The 23,374-nt window shown below is 45.3% G+C and overlaps 2 protein-coding genes across 2 annotated transcripts; one reads left to right on the top strand and one right to left on the bottom strand.

Annotated features, from left to right (window-relative positions):
• Nucleotides 1-444: 444 nt before the first annotated feature.
• dctn3 (dynactin 3 (p22)) lies at nucleotides 445-3,712 on the bottom strand. The gene is made up of 7 exons (XM_068323078.1): nucleotides 3,555-3,712; nucleotides 2,696-2,780; nucleotides 2,246-2,332; nucleotides 2,028-2,111; nucleotides 1,680-1,738; nucleotides 1,545-1,604; nucleotides 445-1,445 (listed from the first exon to the last, which is right to left on the bottom strand). The coding sequence occupies exons 1-7, from the start codon at nucleotides 3,654-3,656 to the stop codon at nucleotides 1,359-1,361; spliced, it is 564 nt and encodes a 187-aa protein (XP_068179179.1). The 5' UTR covers nucleotides 3,657-3,712; the 3' UTR covers nucleotides 445-1,358.
• A 236-nt stretch (nucleotides 3,713-3,948) lies between these two features.
• On the top strand, nucleotides 3,949-23,079 carry atg5 (ATG5 autophagy related 5 homolog (S. cerevisiae)). The gene is made up of 8 exons (XM_068323060.1): nucleotides 3,949-4,046; nucleotides 4,435-4,639; nucleotides 5,397-5,524; nucleotides 6,170-6,248; nucleotides 6,436-6,598; nucleotides 8,530-8,624; nucleotides 14,822-14,939; nucleotides 21,597-23,079. Exons 2-8 carry the CDS (start codon nucleotides 4,532-4,534, stop codon nucleotides 21,731-21,733), a joined length of 828 nt encoding a protein of 275 aa, XP_068179161.1. The 5' UTR covers nucleotides 3,949-4,046; nucleotides 4,435-4,531; the 3' UTR covers nucleotides 21,734-23,079.
• The last annotated feature ends 295 nt before the right edge of the window (nucleotides 23,080-23,374 follow it).

Genomic DNA, 23,374 nt, shown 5'->3' with positions numbered 1-23,374 from the left:
CAATAAAATGAAATATCTTTATGATTCAAAGCAAATATTTGTGTCCATCTGGTTGAACCATAAAATACAAGCAACCCTCAGAGATTAAATTAGACTTCTTTTAAAACGTCACCTCAAACAGCAAATTAAAGGGTGTTTACTGAGTCTTACTGAGTCAAGGATAATTACATTAATCATGCTTCAAATAGTTATCTTTGTTCTTTCAAATAGTTTATAAGGTTATAGGCGGATGAGAAATCAACCAGAGAAAATATGTAGCACTCAATTATCAGTAATGTCCTGATAATCAAATCAGACACATGGCCTCGTTTGAACAGCTTGAGAGTCAGATTAAGTCCAGAACGGCATGTTAAACTAGCTTTACATTAACATACATAATCTATCCTCTTGAATCTTTATTTGGGAGCTACAAACACAAACACACACACCAGAAAAATGTAAGAGTAAGGTAATATTTTTATATTTATTATCATTTAAAACCAGAACACAGGAAAGAACGAAGCTCATTTAAGTTTGTACATATCAGGAGGCGTCCAGAGGGACAATGTGAACCCTTGTGGATGTTGATGAGGAAGGGCAGGAGAACAGGTCTTGTGACGTCTCGCTGAAGGAATGTGTTCCACATTGAATAAACGTGAGCATGAAGGCTCCATTGTCTGGAGGTAAATGACAAGAGCAGCAGCTTCTCTAACCTCTAAGCTTTACTGTGTGTGTGTATGTGTAGTTTCACTGGGCACATCACCTGGGAGACAGTGTGTAAATATGACAACACATGGATACACATTTCCTCGTACTTCATTTTCATTTAAACAAGAAGTTGGAAACAATCGAGGGAAATGTTGTGAATTTTTTGTCTCACAGGAGCAAACGAACACTCGATCTGATTTAGGCTGCCGTCGCTGTGTCGTCCAATCCTGACTAACTCAACATTTATATCAAATTGAAGCTTCATCGATCTACAGAATCATATCAAAGAGTTTTCCTCTGAAGCTGTTTCTGTCCCTGAAACATTAGCGGTTCTCTAGTTCGCTTAGCTAACGGGCTGTGTAGTTATTCTGCTAGCTAGCTGGCTGGTTGCTAGCCCGCCAAATGAATGAACTGCCTCACTTTGCTGCTCCTGGGGTGTTGTGTTATATACTGTAGTCAAATATAGCCAACAATATTGTGGTACTTTTGAATGCATTAATATGTTTTTGTGGTTATTTTAAACCTAAAATATATGTTGAAATTAGAGAAAAAAATAGGTTGTGGTTTGTGGTTGTGATTAGATAGATCATTTTTAGTATTGGGCCAGATCTGCCACCCCAGGTGCTGCCTTCTTCATCCTCACCATCCTCAGTAGTGTGTATCTACAGCAGCTACTCCACAGGCCGAATGCCTTTGGCCTCCTCCAGCTTCCTCAGGGTCTCGTCCCATTGGGTGAACTGCTTGGAGAGCAGGAACATCTGCCAATCAGAGGTCAGGGGTCAGTGGGAGGAGCCATTTATATTACCAAGAAAGATTTCAGGGAAATAACAAATATTAAGGTGAAAATGGAAGCGAACCATTTTGTTGTATTCCTCAAAAAGCTTGTTCACTTCCAGGGACTGAGCTTCAGTTTGGTCCTGCAAGAAGGAAAATATTTAACAAACTAGATGGGAGTCAGAGAGGAGAGGCCGATAAGGGGAGACACACGGTACCTGCTGTTTGATGTGAATCTGTGACAGGCGCTGCAGCTTAGTGGCGTGTTCAGGGACGTCTGTGAACACAAACACAACCAATTCAGATGAACATCCTCTCTGCAACACAACACAACTTTAACAGACTTCAGGAGATTTGAATTTCTCTCTAAACTGTGGTATTTGACAAGATTTTAACACAAACAGCTGGATGTACCCAAAGGAGAGCACGGACTACAGCATGCAGTCGGGAAAACATGTGAAGTGAGAGCAGAACTGATCCAGAATCTGATTTCAAACTGAATGCAATCATCACAATGAAGGCTGTAATAAATGTTATTCATCACCTTCCTGCCGGCTGACGCTCACCTCTGATGTAGGTGCTGTCCAGCAGCTGCTGCAAGCTATCGACCTGCTCCAGCAAAGAAGCCTGGGAGAGCAGGAAGTCCTCCTCTGAGGAGAAAGGCACAGCAGAAACCCATTGAAGTTGCTCCTTCTTCTTGTATAAAATTATTACTGTATTATTACAGTACACAATATAATACTATGAATTTTGACAGATGTTATTAATATCTCTGGGTTCTTACCTGCCAGAATGAACTCCAGTTTCATGGCGTCTGGTACGGTGATGTGGTCGGTGAACTGGGGGTCCAGGTACTTCAATAGATCCTCAACTGCACCAGAAACAACCAATGAATATACGAGGGACTCACCAAACACAGTTCAGAACCTGACTGGAGAAATGTCCATGTCTTGACTGATGTAACAGTTTGAGCCACAGCAGGAAACCCGGTCGACACACAACACACACACTCAGAATGAGAGGAAGGCCCACATTTGGTCTGATTCAGGCCTAATTTAAAAGGTGCATACTGAGTACAAACATTTTGAAACTTTATCAGTACTGTTTTCAATTAATAAATATCATTTTACACAAAAGACATACAGTTGATCGGTTTCTTTTGAAGAAAAGCTGCAACCCAAGTCTAAGTCTGTAACGGGAAACTCAGAATATACACAAACACAGTGCGACTCACTCTTCTTGTGTAATATCTTCACTCGTTCTCTCTTGTTGGCTGTGTTGGTCAGACCTGCTTGAATCCTGGACAAAGAATCTCCACACTGTAGGACAAAAGATCAAATTGATTTACAGTAAGTGATTAATAAGGGGATAGAAAAGGCTTTTATAATGTACCCTTTTGCTCATGTTCTATCAGCATCTGATCTTTATGTTTAACAGAGCATATCTGGGATTATTTTATATGCTAGGCCTTGTAACATCAGGTCAACTGCAGCCTTGTCAGATATATAAAAACACGTCTGCTGTTACTTCCCCCACCTCTGCAAATACAATCAATCCACTTTAATGTCCCTTGGGAAGTGTTAATCATACCATATCATATGAGGATCCCATGATGAAACAGTCTAGTCAGTGGTTTTAAAGAACCATAAGACGTTGGAGTCGATTCAATCCCAAAAATTACTCTGACTAAAGCATTCCAAAATTAAGTTTAGTTCCGCTTTCATCCTAAATCCCAGGAAACTATTTTAGCAAAGTGCTAAATATTCCACCCATGTTGAATGTCAAAGGAAGCAGATCAGAACACTTCAGTGTCAGACTGATGCACCAATATTGACCAGCTAACGAGAGTTACTAACCAATCAGATGGTTTAATCCAAACTACAGCTGCTACTCTTTTATGATAGGCAAACAGAGGTTAAACATTTTAATAAGACGCATTCTTAATGAAAGCTGAACAGTAAAATCATATAAAATGTAAAGGGCGTTCACCCACAGCAGCTGACTGCGCTATCGTGTTGTGCTAGGCTAACAGTAGTCCAGCTTCTACACTAGCTCCCCTTTAGTCGTTATTTCAGACAGGATTCAGAGCCAACCTTGACGGGTTTTCCACCTCTGCTTCGTCTGTCTCCGTATATACGGTTCTCCAATGTCTGGAGACGCATTTCCAGATTATCAATTTCCAGTTTCTTATCCATTCTCCAGCTGACTAGTGGCCACAAACAGAGATGCTCCAATTCAACACAGCCCCAACTGTCACGGAGTCGCATACTGATGACGCGTGTCTATATTGGAATTACTAAAAAAGACGTTTAGATTGTGAAATTATTTAATCTACTGCCTTAATATGATAATAAAGTTATGCTGCTACTCAAAAGTGTTGTGTTATATTAATTACGTGTTCATAATTTAAGAGAATTCTGAATGTTTATTTAAAAAATGTGGTCATTGCAGTAACGACCACAGCCGCTAGGGGCCGCTGTTTGCAACGAGGTTTTCCACACTTTTCCGGTAACAGCAGTGGAATGATAACACCGACAGTCACGGCCCTTCCTCCCTCATTCCAATCTGGCCAACATTGACAAAAAGTAAGCTTCTCGTTCTCTTCTTATGACACGACATATTTTAGTTTGTGTACAACAATATAAACATATAAGAAGCTGGGCATATTTCTTTTCTGCTCGCTATCCGTCGTTTTGTTTTCTCTAGCTACAGTAAGTTAGCTTAGCTAGCCTTAAAGCTAACGACAGTTTCTGCTTCTGCGTAGTTTATCATGGTTGGAGTTTGAGAGTCTCATAGGTGGGTTACTGCCTTCTAACGTGCTACAACCTAGTAATAACCACCCCAAAAAATGTTAACACCTATTTGGTGTCGTTAAACACGTGGTAACTGCGTGTGTGTGTGTGTGCTTCCTGGATCTTTTTGTTTCTGGGATTATTTTGCAGAAAGTTTAATAGATGCTTGCTTATCTTCTAGGTTGTTGTTGTTGACAGCACGAAGTTGTTTACCCCTGGACCTCAGGGTCTTTGTCTGGGAAATTTATCCTTTATGTGCCACTGGGAGAAACAGCAGCATGGCAGATGACAAGGATGTGTTGAGAGATGTTTGGTTCGGCCGGATTCCGACCTGCTTCACCCTGAACCAGGATGAAGCGACTGAGAGGGAAGCTGAGCCCTACTATGTAAGTGATGAATATATTAACAGTTCACTCATTTATGCCATTATCTGTTTGTTAGCTGTTGATACTAGTGAGATCAGATATCCAAGCGAGGTACAAAGCATGTTACTCAGGTCTTCAGATTACTGCTGATAGTAACCTCACAATTATAGATCCAAAACCCCTGAGATAATTGCCTTGAATCAAACAGCTACTTGTTCTATCATCAATACTTCCAGTCTATATTGTAAATGAGGTGATATTGGGGAGGTGTTTATTGTTTGTAGGGCAGATACAGGATTTCAACACATCCTTATGTCCAAAAAAGGCGATTGATAAATCTTAGGCCAGAGCAAACATGGTGAGGTTGTGCAGATGACCTGCTGTGGAGCTGAGTCAGCTTGTGACAAGAAGATTGATCTTAATGACGACAACAGGTTAATGTGCTTGCAGCTCTGAAGTACAGTGGATAAAAGAATAATCACAATCATCATTATTATTAAATAAAAACTTGCAAAAGTTTCAAGCAGGTGCGAATAAATGCTGTACAGTTAGAGTGTGTTCAAAGGTTAAAAAAAAATTAGTTCCATATTTCTATCTTCGATTTACGAGATGGAAAGTGAATAAACAGATAAAAAATTTAAATCAAGTCAATATTTGTTGTGACCACCGTTTGACTTCAAAAGAGCATTTCTACATTTCACCATTTGTTCAGACCAGCTGGAGGCTCTTACACAGGACTGTGTAATAACCAGTAATGTGTCCCACTCGTTTCTCCCAGCTGATGCTACCGAGGGTGAGCTATCTGACTCTGGTTACCGACAAGGTGAAGAAACACTTCCTGAAAGTGATGAAAGCTGAGGATGTGGAGGAGGTGTGGTTCGAGTTTGAGGGGACGGCACTGAAATGGTGAGAAAACGCTCCTTACATGAATCAATGTCGCTGGTTCTCATTGGTGCTTCGTGGCGTTGTATTTTTATTCATCCTTTTAGCTCGTGTTCAGATTTCTTCATCCTGTCCTAAATATAACATCTGCACCAAATTACAGTGTAGAAGATCAAGTAACATACTTATGCATCAGCTTGGAAAAAAATACACTTCCTTCTTACCCGAACTGTTTCTGTACCTTGTTGTATTGCATCAAGTAAAAATCCACATTCCCCAATAAATGAAGCACATAGTCAGAAACACAGAGCTGAGTTTAACCTCACCGCTGAGCCTGAAAGCATCACTGGACGTCCATTCATGGACGCCAGCAGAGAACGCTCTTACCAGACTGCAGACACAAAGTTCTTCCACAAGGTGTCAGCATCACCACAGAGACAGATAGACGGTCACTCACTCAAACACATTTAAAAATATTGACAAAATTATTCTTACTAGTTTTGTTTGCTGTTTACTTCAAATAACAGCTTCATTGTGAATGTTTCAGCTTTGGGTTTTTTAGACACAGATATTTAATGACAATCTGTAGTGGTTAGAGACGACATTTAACATAACATTCCTTGTCTTCTTTTTTTTTTCATCCCTTCCTGTTTGCTCCTCTGTTACCAGGCACTATCCAGTCGGAGTTCTGTTTGACCTCCACGCCTCCAGCTCCGTCTTACCCTGGAGCATCACTGTGCACTTTAAGGTCAGAGTCGGTCACTGGTCGGTTAGATGCAGCCTGTTCTCATTCCTGTATAGAATTTACAAAAGTGTCATGGATGGGTGGGTAGGTGGAGGGGGCTCACAATGCTGAATCACTGTCTGCCTCATCCTGTGTTTGCTCTGCCTCCTCATGGTTTAAACTGTTTAAATAAAGTGTTTGTTTGTGTCAGAACTTTCCGGATCGGGACCTGCTGCACTGCCTGTCCAACTCTGTGATCGAGGCCCACTTCATGTCCAGCATCAAGGAGGCTGACGCCCTCAAACACAAGAGCCAAGTGGTGAACGACATGCAGAAGAAAGACCACAAACAGCTGTGGATGGGCCTTCAGAATGGTGAGACACACACACACACACACACACACACATACAGAACCACACTCACAAATGTACAAATCTCTTCTTTTGAAGCCTCCGTCCCAGGACGTTTTCCCTCCCACCAGCTTTCCTTTCCGCTTCCGCCCACCTGTCCAGACAGGTTGATTTCCTCCTCACTGCCGGTTGTGATTGCGCTGGTTTGCGTCGGTGAAGCGCGGTTGTGAATCATGGGGAGCTTGTGATGTGGGAGCTGGCTCTGGGGGGGGGGGGGGAGCTGGGACGGATTCCAGAAGTCTGTTCTCGTCTGTGAAAATCAAAACCCAACGTGTATCGCTGAGATTCCTGGGATCACTTCAGGTCGAGCCAATCAGACAGGGAGACATGAAACACTCTGGCCACCGGCGCACAGCTGCCCTCTGGCTCCGTCTGCAGCAGAAAGATTCAGTTTGATCCTCCTTTTGATTGATTTATGATTTGCATGTGGAAACTTTAGTCAAGGATGCAAAACGATAAGAAAACATTTGATGATGTGTTTATAAGACACACTCATTGCTGTCAGAGAGGCCTTACATCCTAAACGTCCTTCCTGACCTCTTGTTCAGGGCGTCCTCATGAAAGACCATCTGTGGCTCCTTTCAGGGTTGATTCTTCTCAACGTGATAAACGAAGCTGATGGCGCTTCAACGGTACACGACTCGTAAAAGCACCTGTACCCTGGAGCTGTTCAGCGTTTCCACAGCAGCAGACATGGCTGTGGTTGACATGCAGATCTGTCTGCTGTGTTTCTGAGGCTTGAGGGGAAACTCTTCTCGCCTGTTGGCCACCTGGACATCGGCGATTCGACACATCTTTTTCTTGGTCTTGAAGCTGCAGCTGTTCCAAAACTGAAACGCGGCGTTTAGTCGACTGCAGGATGTGGCTGATGACCCGTAAGCTGCTAGCGCGACGAAATGCTGCTGATTTAAAGTTACATCAGAGCGGAGACAGCGAGGCGACCAATCAGGGCTCTGCAGGGTTTTAGCTCCTCTTTTAGTTGGTGGATCAGTGTCCTGGTATTTCAGCAGAGGGGTGACAAATGACAGGAGCGAATGAAATGTTTCTGCTGCTGTAATCGATGTTTGGTGGGGAAGCACAAGAATATCTAACAGATCCTCTGGCTTCATCTTCATGTTTACGTGATCTTTTTTAACTGATTTGAACTGATTTGCTTCGGGTTGGAGGCGATGCCCATTCATTGATCAGGGAAAGAAAAAAATTCAATCTTTGATTACTTGTTGTTCCGTTTTCTTCTAAAAACTAGAAAATCTCACATAGAAACCGTTTCATTGTCAACAGAAGGTTTTATGTCCTTCTACTGTTTTGTAGTTTTCCGCCCATTTGTCTCAATAAATAAAATAAACTATATAACAATTTACAGGAGAGGAAATTAATTGCAAATAAGAATAAATGCAAATGATGGGCAGAGCTTTTTTTTCAGGCTGTTTTCATTTAACTGTGAAAAATGGGCTGCTTCTCTGAACCCAGAAAGCATCACCTGCTTATCTCTGCCTCTCATCATTCCCCCTGAAAATGAAAAGAAAAAAAAAGTCACACAGGAAATGAACAAGAAAGAAAGATTGAAAGTTGATCTGGGAGTCAAAAAGTCGTAGTCCAGTCTTTGAACTGCAACCAAACGTTGGGGGTGTGGTTCACCCTGAAACAGATAATAGAACGCCCAAACCTGAAAGCGAGAGACGAAACCAGGTTTAAACTTTCACACCCAAAAACGACCAGAAACAGAGAGGAGAGAGGGGCTAGCTCGATCCAGGCGAGAGAAAAAGGCCTCATCAGATGGTTTGTTGGGGGTGGGGGGTGGGGTGTCTCCTTCCTGTCACAGAAGAAGTTTTTAACAGTTAGATGAGGGACGGTTTTAGAACAGATGAATGACCGTGTTTGTTTTGCTGTCACAGATAAATTCGACCAGTTCTGGGCCATGAACAGGAAGCTCATGGAATATCACAGTGAGGATGGAGGCTTCAGGTACATCCCCTTCAGGATATACCAGGTAACACACACACACACACACACACACACACACACACACACACACACACACACACACACACACACACACACACACACACACACACACACACACACACACACACACACACACACACACACACACACACACACACACACACACACACACACACACACACACACACACACACACACACACACACACACACACACACACACACACACACACACACACACAAACTCTCCTTACAGGTGGGTAAAATGTCATTTTTAGATTGGAAACTGAGCTCCGGGTCTGTTTATTGATTTAAATAATGAGTCTTTCTGTCGGACTGATGATGTCACTTTGACTTCTGGGGTCATTTTAACAAACCCTTTCCCCCGTTGGGCTGCAGTTTGCCTGTCAGACCAGTAGATGTCGCTAAATGACTGTAGGTCACAGCCTCTGTTGGCCATAAGGTCATAAGGTCAAAGGACTCCTGCCTACTCCTGGCGTTGACACGCGACAGACACGTTAAATATCAAACGTGTGACTGAGGAGGTTCCGACCATCTCCTGATGCATTTATACGTTAGAAGTCCAACAGGAAGTTCAAGGAATCCTCTCATTTCCCATCATTCTCGAGAAAAACACAAACTGGAAATGAATCGTGACAAATGACGTAAACACCTTTTAAGAACTCTGATAAGTCATAACCCAGATCCAGGTAAGGGAAGGTGTGTTAGTACCTGTCCCAACGCCCACCTAAAAGCAACACAGGGGAACTTTTTCCCTGCTCGACAGCCATGACCCTCCAGGCGTGTTGGTCCCGTCCTGCCCGGGTGCTTTTGGGAAGTTATTCATTGGTTTCTGTACATTCGATATGTGTGACTCTTCCTGGTTGTGTGCCAGCCTCAGGCATCAGCCTCCAATTGGGAGGCGGAGGCGGGCGATTGGCCTCAGGTCGGGTGTTTCCACCGAGCCGCTGCAACCTTTTCAAAAGAAAAGGGATGAATAAGCAGCCGGTTTCTGGAAACCATTAATGCAGCGCTTACGTTAAAGTCAGAGACGGTGCTCAGATTGGGACAAGATCTTCCAGAACCCTGAGCTCTGGGACGGATCCTGAAGACGCTGAAGCGTCTCGTCGGTCAGGAGAATTCAAATTAGGAAAACTTCTGTGTCTTTACAACAAAAACATGTTGACAGTCTGCTTTGCACTGAACTTGCGTGCCTTTAGCCTCCCTGCAAACGGACCGCCGGCCCCCACCGGTCCCTGAGGAGGGATCGCGACGTTCCGATCCGTCCAGACAAGTTTGGTAAATGACGGAGCAGAAAATAGACGCGGCGTCGGTCACATAACTTTTACCACCCAGCATATTTTTCCGTCATCATATCTTCTATGACTGCTGGTATTTTCCCTCTGGTGATTTATTACGGGGCACGTCAGGCGTTTAATGAGTCCTTCTTCTCCTCGGCTCCACATGTGGCTGCATTTACATTTTGCTGAACGTGGGTGGGGCTGTCGATCATTGTCAGAGCCGACTGCTCTCAGAACACCCATAAATCCCTTTTTGTTTTTACTTTCACATGTTCGGTGTGTAAATAACCAAATTTACACTGTGACAAAAAGCATTCTTGTGTCCTCTCATAAAAACGCGACTCTTTAAAGTGGCGGGCTGAAACACGCCGTCTCGTCGAGGCTCCGCCCTCTCAGATGTGCACTTGTCGCAGTCGTAAAAGCCTGCGAGCCGCCGACGGCTTGACCAAACCCAGACCGTTCCAGTTTGGGCTCTTTTTCACGACCGAATTGAAAGTTTCCAGCCTCGTTTACGAGCTGCTTTCATGACAAGCGGAGCATGAAAGCCTCTAAGATTCCCAAATCCTCCCGGAGAGGAACGTCAATCCAGAGAAGTTCGGATTGTTGGGAAGATGGGCGATAACGTCGCTGCACGCCGCAGCTAAAAACAAGAAGCTGCATGGACTTCATGTTTAAGCACAATAACTGCTCTTCCTCACCTGTGTATTCGTTTACAACCCGCCGCGTCACCTGACCGCCGAGCCGCCGCCGCGTCGTCAGGTTTCTGCTTCTGAATCAGCTGATCCTGTAAATCAGACGCGCTTTGATGAAGACGCCGAACAACAGGATGTGACGTCAGAGCCGTTCCAGTCCGACAGTCTGCGGGGTCACCGTGTTGTTATTTCCTGAGAAATGTTGCAGACTCATTGTTGACTGACATCGTCATTGTTTTATGGTATCGTAGCGTTTAGCGTTTGAGGCTAAATCAGCAGTTTGGTGTCAAAAGCTTTCCAAAAAAAAAAAAAAACCCGCGATGCTTCTGTCGTCGCAGCGTTCAGCGAAAAAACCAAACACGACACGACAAACCACAATAAGATCGAGTGTGACGATCCGCAATGCTGCAGAAATGCACACACACACACACACACACACACACACAGTCCTCCAGAGAACAAAGCTGTTTGTCTCTCCGGAGTCACCGTGACGATTTCTGCTTCTCACAGAGGGAAGATCCCCCCTCTCACGCAACACACACACACACACACACACACACACACACACACACACACACACACACACACACACACACACACACACACACACACACACACACACACACACACACACACACACTCGGTCCTTCAAAGCCAGATTGTGGTCTTTAGTGTAAATAGCATGTGCTGTGTTTGATGCAGACAGAATTAATGACAACGCTCAGTCCAAATAACAGAGGGCTCATTTCCGTCTGGCCTCCTCATGGAGACGAAGACACCTCATGGACGACACGTTTGTGTGTGTGAGTGTGCGTGTGTGTGTGTGTGTGTGTGTCTCTCTCTTGTGTCTTAAAGCTTCATCTAATGTGTGTGTGTGTTACCGTGCGTGTTCGTGCACGCCGCCCCGCTGCACCCCTTCCTCCGGCTGTTTGCTCGCCTCCTCTCCGGCGGCGATGCCGCCGAGTGATTCAGAGAGCCTGAGGGGGGGGAAAGTGAAAATGACTATCCTGCCTGTGACGGTTGCTGACATTGTTGCTGCACAGGTACACCTTTCCTGGCTCTTCCGTGAGTCAGTGTTTACTCACAACCCCCCCCCTCCCACCTCCACAATTCCACGTAAAAGCAGTGGGCCCACCTCCAGTCGCCCCCCCCCCACCCTCCCTGTACTTCTTCGAAGGAAGAATGTTTGTTTCTTGCCTCTGGTGCCGTCTGACGGAGACGAGGGGGAGGCGATGACGACACATTCAGGGGAATGCTGGGATCGGCCGATCAGCTGGGGGCTCTGACAGGATCGGAGGCGTTCAAGGGTTTCTCTCCGCATCATTTACCCCCACTCTGCACCCTCATGTTGTCACGTAGGGACGCTTACGTCTTGGGGTTAATTCCACATGGGGTCTGGTCATGGGGGTCATTTGGGGGGGGAGAAGTTTCTGTCTCTACCTGTGAACGGGATGTTGAACGTGATGCAACGCTGAAACGGCCGTCGGGTGTTACGGCAAGATGGCAGACGCTCCCTGATCTTCCAGATAAAAATAAAAGCGTGTCTGTGGATAAATTAACGAGTAAAAAACGACCGGAGGAGCTCATCAATGATGATGATGATGATGTCTGGAGGCGGAGGCGTCGACGCGGGGCGGAACATTCGAGCGATGAATAATTTAGAATTCAATTCAGCATCTCTCGATGGAGTTTCACCTGCACAGGTGTTTCATTTCAACCTGTGAGAAACGCAGGACTCCAGAAGACCAGGCTGGAATTTTAATTTAAGAATGGACGGTCTCAGAGTTCAGTGGAAACGCTTTCTAACCCCCCCAACCCCTCCCTCCATACACGGAAACTCATAATGATTGACGGCGCTGTCCCCCACCTGTCCATTGTTTTACCATCAATTAGACAGATTGAGTCCCCCCCCCCCTCCTTTCAATTAGGTGTCGTCTTCAGTTCCGCGGCTCTTTTCACTCCCGAGTCTAGGTGTCACACCACCTGAAAAGAAAGTGTCGCCGTCCAACTAATATCACGCTTCTCTCCCCCGGGGGATCAATAGCTGCTTCTTTTGTACGGCGACCCGCTCAATTATTCATGATGGGCTGTTTAAAAATGCAATGAAGTAGCTGTCACTTAGCGCACTCTCCCTGCCGTGTGATCCCTCACGAAGCGCCGCGCTTCCTGTCGGTGACTCAGTGTTTCTGCGTAACCCGAGCGCCTCCAGCGCCACCTTCCTCTCGCCCGCTTCACGCCCCGGCTCCGCGGTGTGTAGTTACCGATCCCCGTCCGCGCCGGCTTCCTTTTCACCGCTCCGCCATCGGGTGCTATTGTGTGTCCGTTTGACACCTCGGAGTTGGGTGTCGTCCTGCGCCGCGCCCCCTTCGCCCAGAAGAGGCGTCCATCATCGGGTAAAGCGAGACATTAGCCGTCAAGAGTTTCAATCCAGCCGTTTGATGTGTGATTACATTTACGGTCATGTGAGCCCCCCCTCACCCCCGAGTCGGAAAACCTGAAAGGATTCCGTGTCACACATGGAAAACACGCGTTGACTTTCAGTGAAATCACCATAAATCAAATCAGATCAAACAACAAAAAAAGCTGACCTGAACATCAACTACACAAAAATATGAGACCAAAAAAACCCCCCAAAAAAATGTTGTGAAGTGAAATAATAAAAAAAAAGTTTATGGCTGCTTGTAAACAAGATCCAGCCTGAAGTGAAGACGAGTCATTTTCGGTCCACTTCCACCTCTGGACCTCATTTACAGGATCTGGAGGCTGGCGGTAATTTCCCATCGTCTTTCCCACATTTCTCGCTCGTGGAATGCTGCGGCGGCGGAGCAGCAAATTACTGCCGAACAGTCATGAGGATGTTTGGGGCGTACGTCACTTTGTTTAGCCGTCCCATCGCGGGTGAGACGTTTACGTCTCAGGCTGTTCAAGCGGCCACTCTCGTCCTCCCCCCCGCGCCCACCCCCCGGGTGATTTGTGTTGTGGTCAGCGGACGGATAAACTTCACTTCCTGCTGTAGTTCACAACCGGATTAGGCGACTAATACCAAACAGGTCAAAGTAGTGGCGACGCTGTGACACCATTTGAAGAAGGATCGCGTTAACGCGGGGGTGGGGGGGGTCAGAGTCGTCTTTACGCCACATATTAATCAGTGTTTGTGCCTAACTCGCAGCCGATGGCTTCCAGACTGATTCTGATCTGCGTTCCCAGGAATTCCTCGGATTGACGTCTCACTGATGTTTGCAGCATTAAATCAAATTTAACTCTCACTTGGAGCGTTTTTCATTCAAGTGTTTGGTTTTACTTGAAACTCTAGGATTTCAAGTTAAAGTCTTTAAATCATCGGCTTCCAGCTTTTCGTAGCAGTTGATCTTCAGCAGACTTTTCCAGCGCTTCGGACATTGATCAGTGTTTTCTTTTCTCTTCTTCACCAATCCCAAGATGCTTCACTCGGAGCGACATCGTGTTCGCTCCCGGGTGCTGTCTGACGTACGTAAACTGTGTTGCATCATAAGCTGCCGCGACTTCCTCTGATTCGCCATCCTCTGTTTCATAACTGGATCAGTCGTCATGGCAATAAATTCCATGATTAGAAAACCTGACTTTGAAAAACATCATTAACCTTTCAACAAGTTGAACAAATCTATTTACAATGATGAAACCGCTGATCGGTGCCTCGTATCGATTTCTGTATCGATCGTGTTTGCCATTATTCATTGTTATCGTGGATCCTGACAGTCGTGGCGCCCCAACAGCCGGTCGCCCCACAGGTGTGTCCTGTTGTTCTGCAGGACGGTTTTAATATTAATAATAAATGACCGGTGGCCAGGAGGGCTTTGGCTGCGACGACTCACCGTTTGACTTCACTACCGGACGCAGCTGCAATGATTTAACCTCCTCCTGCACCGGGCCTGTGGTGAATGACATTAGGGCAGCGTTTAATCGCTGGGTAATCATGCACAGACCCCAAAAGGTTCTTTTTGTGTTTGTGATCTCCCCTGAACCAAAGCATCAGGACAGGAAACGTAAAGACGGGTCAGGTGGGAACAAACTGGGATGAGGTTGTTGTTGTTGGTCGATTGAACTCTAAACGTGTTTTTTTGTTAACGTGTATAAAGATGTCCACGCAGGAACCTGCAGTAAAAACATTCGTGTGTGTGTGTGTCTGTGTCTGTGTGTGTGTGTGTGTGTGTGTGTGTGTGTGTGCGTGTGTCGTTCTCTTATTGATCACAGCCGACCAGCTCCAGGCCGTTCATCCAGAAGCTGTTTCGTCCCGTTTCGCCTGAAGGCAGCGTGCACACACTCGGCGACCTGCTCAAGGAGATGTGCCCCGACGCTTTACCCATTGATGGTATGTACACACACACACACACAGACACATACACACACAAACACACACACACACACAGTGTGTCTGATGAAGCGGAGTGAGAAAGCAGTGTGAATTATTTTTTTTTTTTTTTGGTTTCGTCTTCATGGAATATCGTCCCCGTCATCTTCCAGAGGAGAAGGAGCACTTCTCCTCTCCTTTCTTTTTTTGAATCAGCAGTGGGAGGCGGGTCAGAGATGCTCTCTTTCAGATAAAACACCCACTGGGGGGGGGGGGTAAGGGAAACGACAGGCAGCCAAACGAGTGAATAAAGGGAGAAAGAGGAAGAGATGAAGAGGGAACTAGACAGGTAGACGGAGAGCGTCGGCTTAAGGGACCAAACGAACGTGAGGACAGACCTGTGAGCCACAGCTGTGAAGGTGATGAAGAAAGAAAGGGATGGGGGGGGGGGTAGCTGCAGTCTAAACAGACACCGTCTGCAGAGGAGAGAGGAAGTAGATAAGGAGACAATGGTGCATTGGGACACAGGACCCGCAGGAGACTCACCTGCACGGTGGAGACATAACCATTAACACCCCCCCCCACACACACACACACACACACACACTGTCTGACTCACATTCACTCTCTTTTTTTCCATCCCAGCTCACCCTCACTTTCAGACAAACTGTTTTTAAGAGTCACAAGACGACCGAAATGATCACCAGATTATTACCCAATAACATCAGGTTATTGACAGTGGTGGTGGAGGTGGAGGGGGGGGGGTCATTGATTGCTTGTTTGTTTGTGGAATTTTGGTAACATTTTGTAAACTTGAGGACTTAGATTCAGATAGATCATGTGATAATAATGGTCCAATGAGAGCGGCTGTACCCAGACATGGACAGCTCATGACGCTCCACCACAGGGATGGATTGGACCCAGACGTGGATCCTGATCCCCTCATTCCAGTGAGTTTGAGTAACAAAATAGAAGTCGTTCTGTCAAACTTTTAGTTTGATGTTTGATGATGTCATCAAGACAAAGGAAGCATTGATTCAAACCTTAAACAGAATGGAGGTAAAGTTTGAGGCGCGGCGGACAGTCGGAGGACGTCTCCGTCACCACCCCGTCCTCTTCCTCCTCACCTGCTCCTTCCTGAGAGGCCCTCCCCCTCCTCCCCCCTCCTCTTTGATCGTCTGTCGCTCTCTCAGGTGTCGTCGTCGACATCTTTCATGTCTTTGACGTTAAATCTCTCCATCCCAGCGCCCCTCCCTCGCCGAGGAGTCCGCCAGGCTGCCTGGCTGATCAAGGTGAAAGTGGCCCCTTTTGTCTCGGCTCGTTTGTTTGGTTTCCTCCTCTTCCTCGGCTGCGAGATGGGTGGAGTGATAGCAGGAGATTATGGCGGTGTGTGGTGTTTTTGAGGTTGGGGGTGTGTGTGTGTGTGTGTGTGTGTGTGTGTGGGGGGGGGGGGGTTGGTGGTATTGTTCAGGAGTTCAGAGGACTTTTTTTTTCTGCTCTGTCGGGACCCTAACATATAAGAAAAAAAAAGAAAATCTGGGGTGCTCCGCCGCCGCCTGTGATCTTCAAACATCAAACAGTGATGGCGGTGTTTTGTCTGACGAGAGGATCGCTGGTGACCCCTGGAAACGTGTGGGGGGGGGGCTTGAATCACGAGGACAAAAGAGGGGATTCCCGAAAGGAAGGTCTGCGTCGCTGTGAGGTTGTTGCCGCCGCGGGGGATAAACAGGAAGTAGCGCGGCGGTCATCTCTGATGTCACCTCCTCAGCCAGGTGTGTGTGTGTGTGTGGGGGGGGGTCTGGGGAGGAGGACGCCACACGCTTCTCATTAAGGAAGCATTTATCGATAATGAAACGCCTCAGATTGATCCCCATCGTAACCCCTGACTGTAACCCCCCCCACCCCTTCCTCCTAATCTCAGTCACATCTGTGGTGCAGCCCCCCCCCCCCCTTTGCCATTGGCTGGTTTCCCCGTACAGGCCGCAACAGGAGCCAATACAGCTTGCGCTGATCAAACGGGTCGGCTCGCTTCAGAGGCTGGAGGGGGGTTTGGGGGGCGGGGGGGGCGTTTTGATACAGCAGATACGGGTTGGGGTTCGTCAGCGCAGGCGTGTGGGACGCGAGCCAAACGGGAATTCATGAGTCACGACCCGACGCTAATGAAACCGGCTGCGAATCCAGTCGCGGGGGGGTGGACTTTCTTGCGCACTTTGAAAAGTTTTGCTGCGTGTTTTAATGTGTGATGATGTCATGGTGACACACGTGTGGGGGGTCAGCGGCATTAATGCGATTGGTTTACGGTTTACAGGCCTCGCTTTATTCCTGGTAGTGGGTTCTCTTTTCTTTTCTTCTTTTCTCTGTTTTATTTTATCATCATGTCAGCTTTCAGTTTTAGGCACTGCGTGTAAAAAACACACTCCAGCAGGTGTGTGTGTGTTTGTGTGTGTGTGTGTGTGTGTCGCTAACAACTGCAGCAAGAAACACTTCTAAAGAAGTTATTCCTGCAGCATTATGCAGGAATAATGAGTCTACGAATCGACTGGTTGATCAAGTGTGAATTTTAACGGCTGATTATTTGTTCTGCATGGAGATCAAAATTCAAATATTTACTTGTCTCAACGTCTCTGAAAATGTTGTTCTCCTTTTACGTCTTTGAATATTATTATAGATTATGAAACGAGTCATTTTCATTTTATCACCTCAGGCTCCAGGAAATTACATATTTACTTTTGATGTATTTTAAATGTCGTTGAAATATATCTAAAGCTAGTTAAATAAAAACCGTTTTTCCTTTCACTATGCGAGGAGCGGGGGCGTCGCCAGCAGTCAGTGATCCGGTTCTGGTTTTGGCCCAGCAGTCAGTCAGTCATGGGTTTGAGAGCTCAGCGTTGTGGTCGTCCTAAATAGTGGTTGGCTCCGCTCGACTGACAAGACATGTCGTCTTGGCCGGCAAGCGAGTACCACTCAACCACAGGCCGTGTGTGTGTGTGTGTATCAGTCGACAAATTAGCCCTTTACTCAAAACGGTGGCTGCTGTAAAGTTATTGATAATTTAAATGTGGTTTTGAAGATTCCCACAAATGACTGGCTCCGTGTGTGATGTCACCATCAGCCTGTTGCCGCTGAAAACTTTCCCTGTTTAAAACATTTGAATGTCGTAAAATTTTGTTTGTTTGTGCTGCAAAGTCAGGAAAAATATGGAAAGACGTCGTAAAGTTGAGGGTGTGGGTTAGGATCCAGGAGCGTGTCGTGTCATCGACTGTTCGTCTTGGTGTTAACAACGTTTTGAGCGTTAATCATCTTTATCCACACGACATAAAACATATGAAAAGCAAAACTTCACAATCTGACAGAATACCACAAATTTGGATTTGGGTTTGCTGGTGGTGAAGTCGGGGTCCTGACAGCGCAGACGTTTTTGATCAGGCAGAATGATCTCCTGAGGGTTCCCGTGTCTCTGGTTCTGGTGGTTCTGCTGACGGAGACGTTCTCCTGGAGCCCCTCCCCTGATATTCTCTGGAAACATCTGGTCAAGTTTATCATTTAGTTCAGATAGATGTGACGTAAACACTAAATTAAATATACATTTTATTCTATATATTCTATATTATTTTTCACTTATAGCTGGGGAAAAAATTCTACATCCCTGATTGTGACTGATTTAAAGTGAAGTTTATCAGCTCTTAGAAAGAACCCGATCACACAGGAACCCTAAATTTGTTTTCCACATTCAAAACAAGTCTGTTTTTACTTTGTTGTCATAGTAACCGATCAGACGCAGTTCCCACACTGAGCCAGCATTCAAAGACGTATTGTAGCTCCAGAGGCCCAGAGGTGTTTCTGTTCAGGTCTGGATCTCCATCAGGTCATGGTCCTTCACCACCGCTGACCCAGAAGAACCAGACCCAGAAGGTCTGGGATGCTGTTCTGTGGAGCCATGACCCGAACTGGACCTTCTGCCTCTGGATTAGCGCAACAATGAAAATTGGATCTAAAGGAAGCAGCTGCAGCGGGGGAAGCAGGAATATTCCAGGACTGGAGGAATTGGAGAAGAGTCCTCAGGAACCAGAAGCTAGATCTGGATCTGGATCTGGTTAGCAGCAGGTCGTAGCAGCAGGAGGGTCACTGATCTGTTGCTAACAGCTGATAAAACTTAATTTAGCCAGCAAACCGCAGAACTAATAGACGTTCAATAGTTTCCGTGATGTCAGTGTTTGGAGGTCCGTCCCCTGTCTTCCGTTCCGTCTCATCCATGAGTAACAACAGGAACATCTGTGGACCGCGTCTGTGGACCACGTCTGTCGACCGCGTCTGTCGACCGCGTCTGTCGATTGCGTCTTCTGCTGAAGCCGTCTCAGCCTTTCCGATCACTGGCAGCCATTAATAATGTGTTTATTGCAGGAGTTCAAAAGGATGATGATGATGAAATACGAAAAACCACACAGCTCCAACCGACTTGTTACTTGATGAGATAAATAAAACCAACCGGGGGACGATAAAACAATGAAACTAGTGTTTAAGATTCATATAAATATAAGTAAGAACATAATATATAAAAAATATGATATGCCAAAAACAAAGTAATAAATGGAATGCAGATTGAGGCAAGTTAGTTTCGGTTTTGGCATTTTTTCCTAGTTGAAATGTTTAAAGTTGCAAATTATTTTTACACACAAATGCATTCATATTGTATGTATATATATATATATATATACAGTAATATATTTATATTTTATTCACAAAAATTAAGAGTATTTTTTTAAAAATTTAGGTTGCTTTCAGTCGAGTTGATTTTGCAGATTTGTAAAAAAAAATTTAGATATTGGTAGCATTTTTCAAAATAAGTTTAGCTTCTATTTTGCAGCATTGAGTTTTTTTCTAATTTTTCAGGCTTAAATTAAGTCCAAAAAACTCATCAGGCCTCCTGGTTCACCTCCGGCCTCAGATGAAACGCTGTGCTCAGCGCTTCGTTTCCTGACATCAGTGTTTTACTGGTTACCAGTCAGCAGGTGGAGGGCGTAGCCGCCTGCAGACCGCCGTTTACCCTCGCTGTCAACCGTCCTCCTGATATTACGTGGAGCTAAAATGTCATGTGGGCAAATGAGACGACCTGTGTGTGTGTGTGTCTGTGTGTGTGTGTGTGTATGTGTGTGTGGGCGGGGTCCACAGCGATCGACAGATTAAGGCCCGTGTTTGTGTGTCTCTTTCTCACACACAGATCGTCCATCATGAAAAACATAATCAGCCTGGAGATAAAATGAACTTTAATTTAAGGAAGTATTTTTTTAAACTTCGATTTAAAAAGAAATACATTTTTCAGTTAAATATCATTATTAATAAATTGTTATCTCTCAGATCAAATTAAATTAATTCAACAAACAGCTCTTCATACCTCAAGTGACATTAAATTCCTATTTCTATGTATTTATGGAATTTTAAAGTCAAAGAAAAATGTGTCGGTCAATCTGATTTGAGTCAAAAGATTTTTTTCACTAAAAAATAAATTTTATTATTTATTTCTCATAATCAAATTATTCTAAAAGCTCATGAACGGAAAATCCCCAGGATGTTGAAGTCCCCAAAACTCATTTTTAATTCCCATGTCAATGTTAACATAAAATATTTAATGGTATTATATAATGTTATTATTTAAAAAATCTGACCTTACATTTTATTTATAAAATACAGAGACAAAATATGTTTATAAATATCTGTAGGAAAAATTCCTGGGAAAAAAAAACCCCACTTTCATTCAAAGCTCTTATTTTAATCTCTTTAAAAGCCACATTTTACAGTCAAATATAGTTTTAAGAGGTCTTGAATAACTTGTTTTTTTTCCTCTGGGGCTGAATTTGACTTTTCATGCTGGATTCTGCATCTTCTAAAATTACTTCTCTTGATTTTAGAAAACTGGAGACAACAATGGATCTTTTTGAGCTTTACTTTATGCTTCATTAAATTCTGATGGCGGTGAGATGATGAAAGAACCACCACAAGCCCCCCTGCTGGGTCTGAGTCACAGCTGATTTCCTTAAATGTACTGTTTTGTAATTTTTGCTTGCGCTAGCACAACAAGAAGAAAAAAATATTGTCAAAGTTGAAATCACAAAATCTTTGAGTCTCCATGTAAGTTTCCACGAGCTTTTTTAAAAAATTCTCTTAAAAACTCCACAAATCGACCCCGGAAGGTCAACAAAGCTGCTGCTCCTCACAAACTATAGCGGCGCCCTGTCGGCGTAGGGCGTGGCCTTCTACAGGAAGTCCATCACCATCAGAGAAGCTGACATGAAACTGCACATCGTCAGAGTGAAAGTTAAAAATTAAAATCCCGTCAATGTTGCGCCCAAAAACAAGCAACCGCCGCTCTTCTCTTCTCTCTAACTGAAGTTCTCTCCCCTGGAACTTTCTCTGCCCTTCCGCACGCCGGCGGTGTCACCGTGGCGACTGATGTGGTCGCTCTCACCTCATGTCAGCGTCTCTCTTCCTCTTCCTCTCCACCAACCCGGACGTTTTAGCACCTCGTTTTGCACCTTCCTTCCACTTTCACTGATTTTATTCTTCCGTCTTTCCTTTTCTGAACTTTTTTTCTTTTTTCTACGCCTCTCCCAGCCTCACCTCCTCCCTTCCCATCAGCCCCTGCTCCGGCGGCTAACCCGCTGTCCCTTCTTTTCCCTCCAGGCGAGCCGAAGCGTCACCAGGTGGTGATCCACGGGATCGAGCCTCTGCTGGAGACGCCTATGCAGTGGCTCAGTGAACACCTCAGCCATCCGGACAACTTCCTGCACATCTGCGTCATCCCCGCCCCCACCGACTGAAGCCACGCCCCCCGGACGCACCTCGCCTCGCCGTGACGACCGGCTGCCCGCCAGCCTGACGTGTGACTTCCGGAAACGGTATAGCCCACAGGGGGAACCCTTCCAGGGCAGAATCGACAAAGACGAACAAAGGATGCGAAGGTTTTTTTTTTGTTAACAAACCTTTATCGTCTGATATTTCCATCCCTCCTCTTGGTCTCACGAAACGTCTTCACGGGACGAGATGATTTAGAGACCTTTAGGAGAAGAGGAGGTCCAATCTCCTCCACTTCCTCCTCCGAACAAACAAACATTATGGGAGAAGAGGAGGTGAACATATTCCCCCTCCTGATCCCATCGTACATCCTGCTGAAGTCGCCTCAGTCGGTCCTACGGACACGTCTGACTTCGTCTGCCATCTTCAGCAGCGTTCCTTCTTTTTGTTTCCTCTCCACACAGGATTTCCTTTCTCTTCAGTTTCTTTTCCTTAACATCCTGTTTCCTCCGGACCGAGAAGACGACGGGCGGCGACTGAAAAACACTCTCAGGTTCTGGTTTGAACCGGTGCCACACTGTTGACAGAATGATCTCAATTTGATTTTTTTTTTTTTTTTTTAAAACCGCAACTGAACAAGCAGCTACGCGTCTCTGCTGGCCCGCTTCCTGAGCTACGCGTCTCTGCTGGCCCGCTTCCCGAGCCGGTTGTTCTGATTGAGCTTTAAAACAGAACTCATGTTTGTTCATCCAGGAACGTCTTTCTGGGGAAATTTGGTTTCTGTGTCAGCATGAAACTAAAACTAAAAAAGTGTCCCAGCTAACTGCGCTGGTTTGAACTCGCGTCACCTTCGGCGAAAGGTGTGACGGATCGGAACCCGAGACGCAAAACGTTCTGGTGAAACGACGTTTCGACAGTTTTCTCCGTCCGACTGTCAGGTTGGGTTCGAGTCCCCTCGTCTGCCGCCGCCGGACTCGAACGAGCATCTGGTTTTGTTTGGTTTTAAGGACCGGGCTCAGATAATGAGACAGCAGGCACGATTAGCAATAAGTCTGCAGGCGCTCCGGGCCACAGTTGGTTCACATTACGTTTTCATCCTCAAACTTCAGACCAAAAGAACCAAACAGAACTTTAAGACGATCCTCGATTGGAACGGAGACGGATCTTCTCGCTCTCCGCTGAAGTTTGTCCTCTTTTTTTTTTTTGACATCTGTTCATTCTAATCCAAACAACTTCAAATAAAAGTTTGAAAATGAATTTGAACTGGATTTGGTTTAATTTTCATTCAACAAGTCTGGAAATAAAACTTTATTTAAAAGTCCAACTGAACGTCTAAATCAAGGTTATTGATTCCAACCCATGTTTAAAAAAAGGTCATCCATTTATTTATGATAAAAAAAATTTAAAAAAATATTCACGTCTCTGAATTCAGTTGTCTAATTAATTTGATATTTTTGGGGGGTAATTTTAATGTGTGCAAAAAAAAATGCACTGGTTGAAATCTGACCCTTGCTAGCCGCCGTAGGAGCGGTTTAATGCTCCTCATTATCGTCAGATTTTGGAATCTCAAAGCTTTATTAACACCAGGATCCATTCACTGAATGCTTTCTTCGTTTATGTTTCTTTCTTTACTTTCAAATTATCATCCGCTCCCTGAGGACAGACTC

The sequence above is a fragment of the Antennarius striatus genome, chromosome 9 (genome assembly GCF_040054535.1).
Source record: "Antennarius striatus isolate MH-2024 chromosome 9, ASM4005453v1, whole genome shotgun sequence".
Lineage (NCBI taxonomy): Eukaryota > Metazoa > Chordata > Actinopteri > Lophiiformes > Antennariidae > Antennarius > Antennarius striatus.
This window is presented reverse-complemented; position numbering and strand designations above follow the sequence as displayed.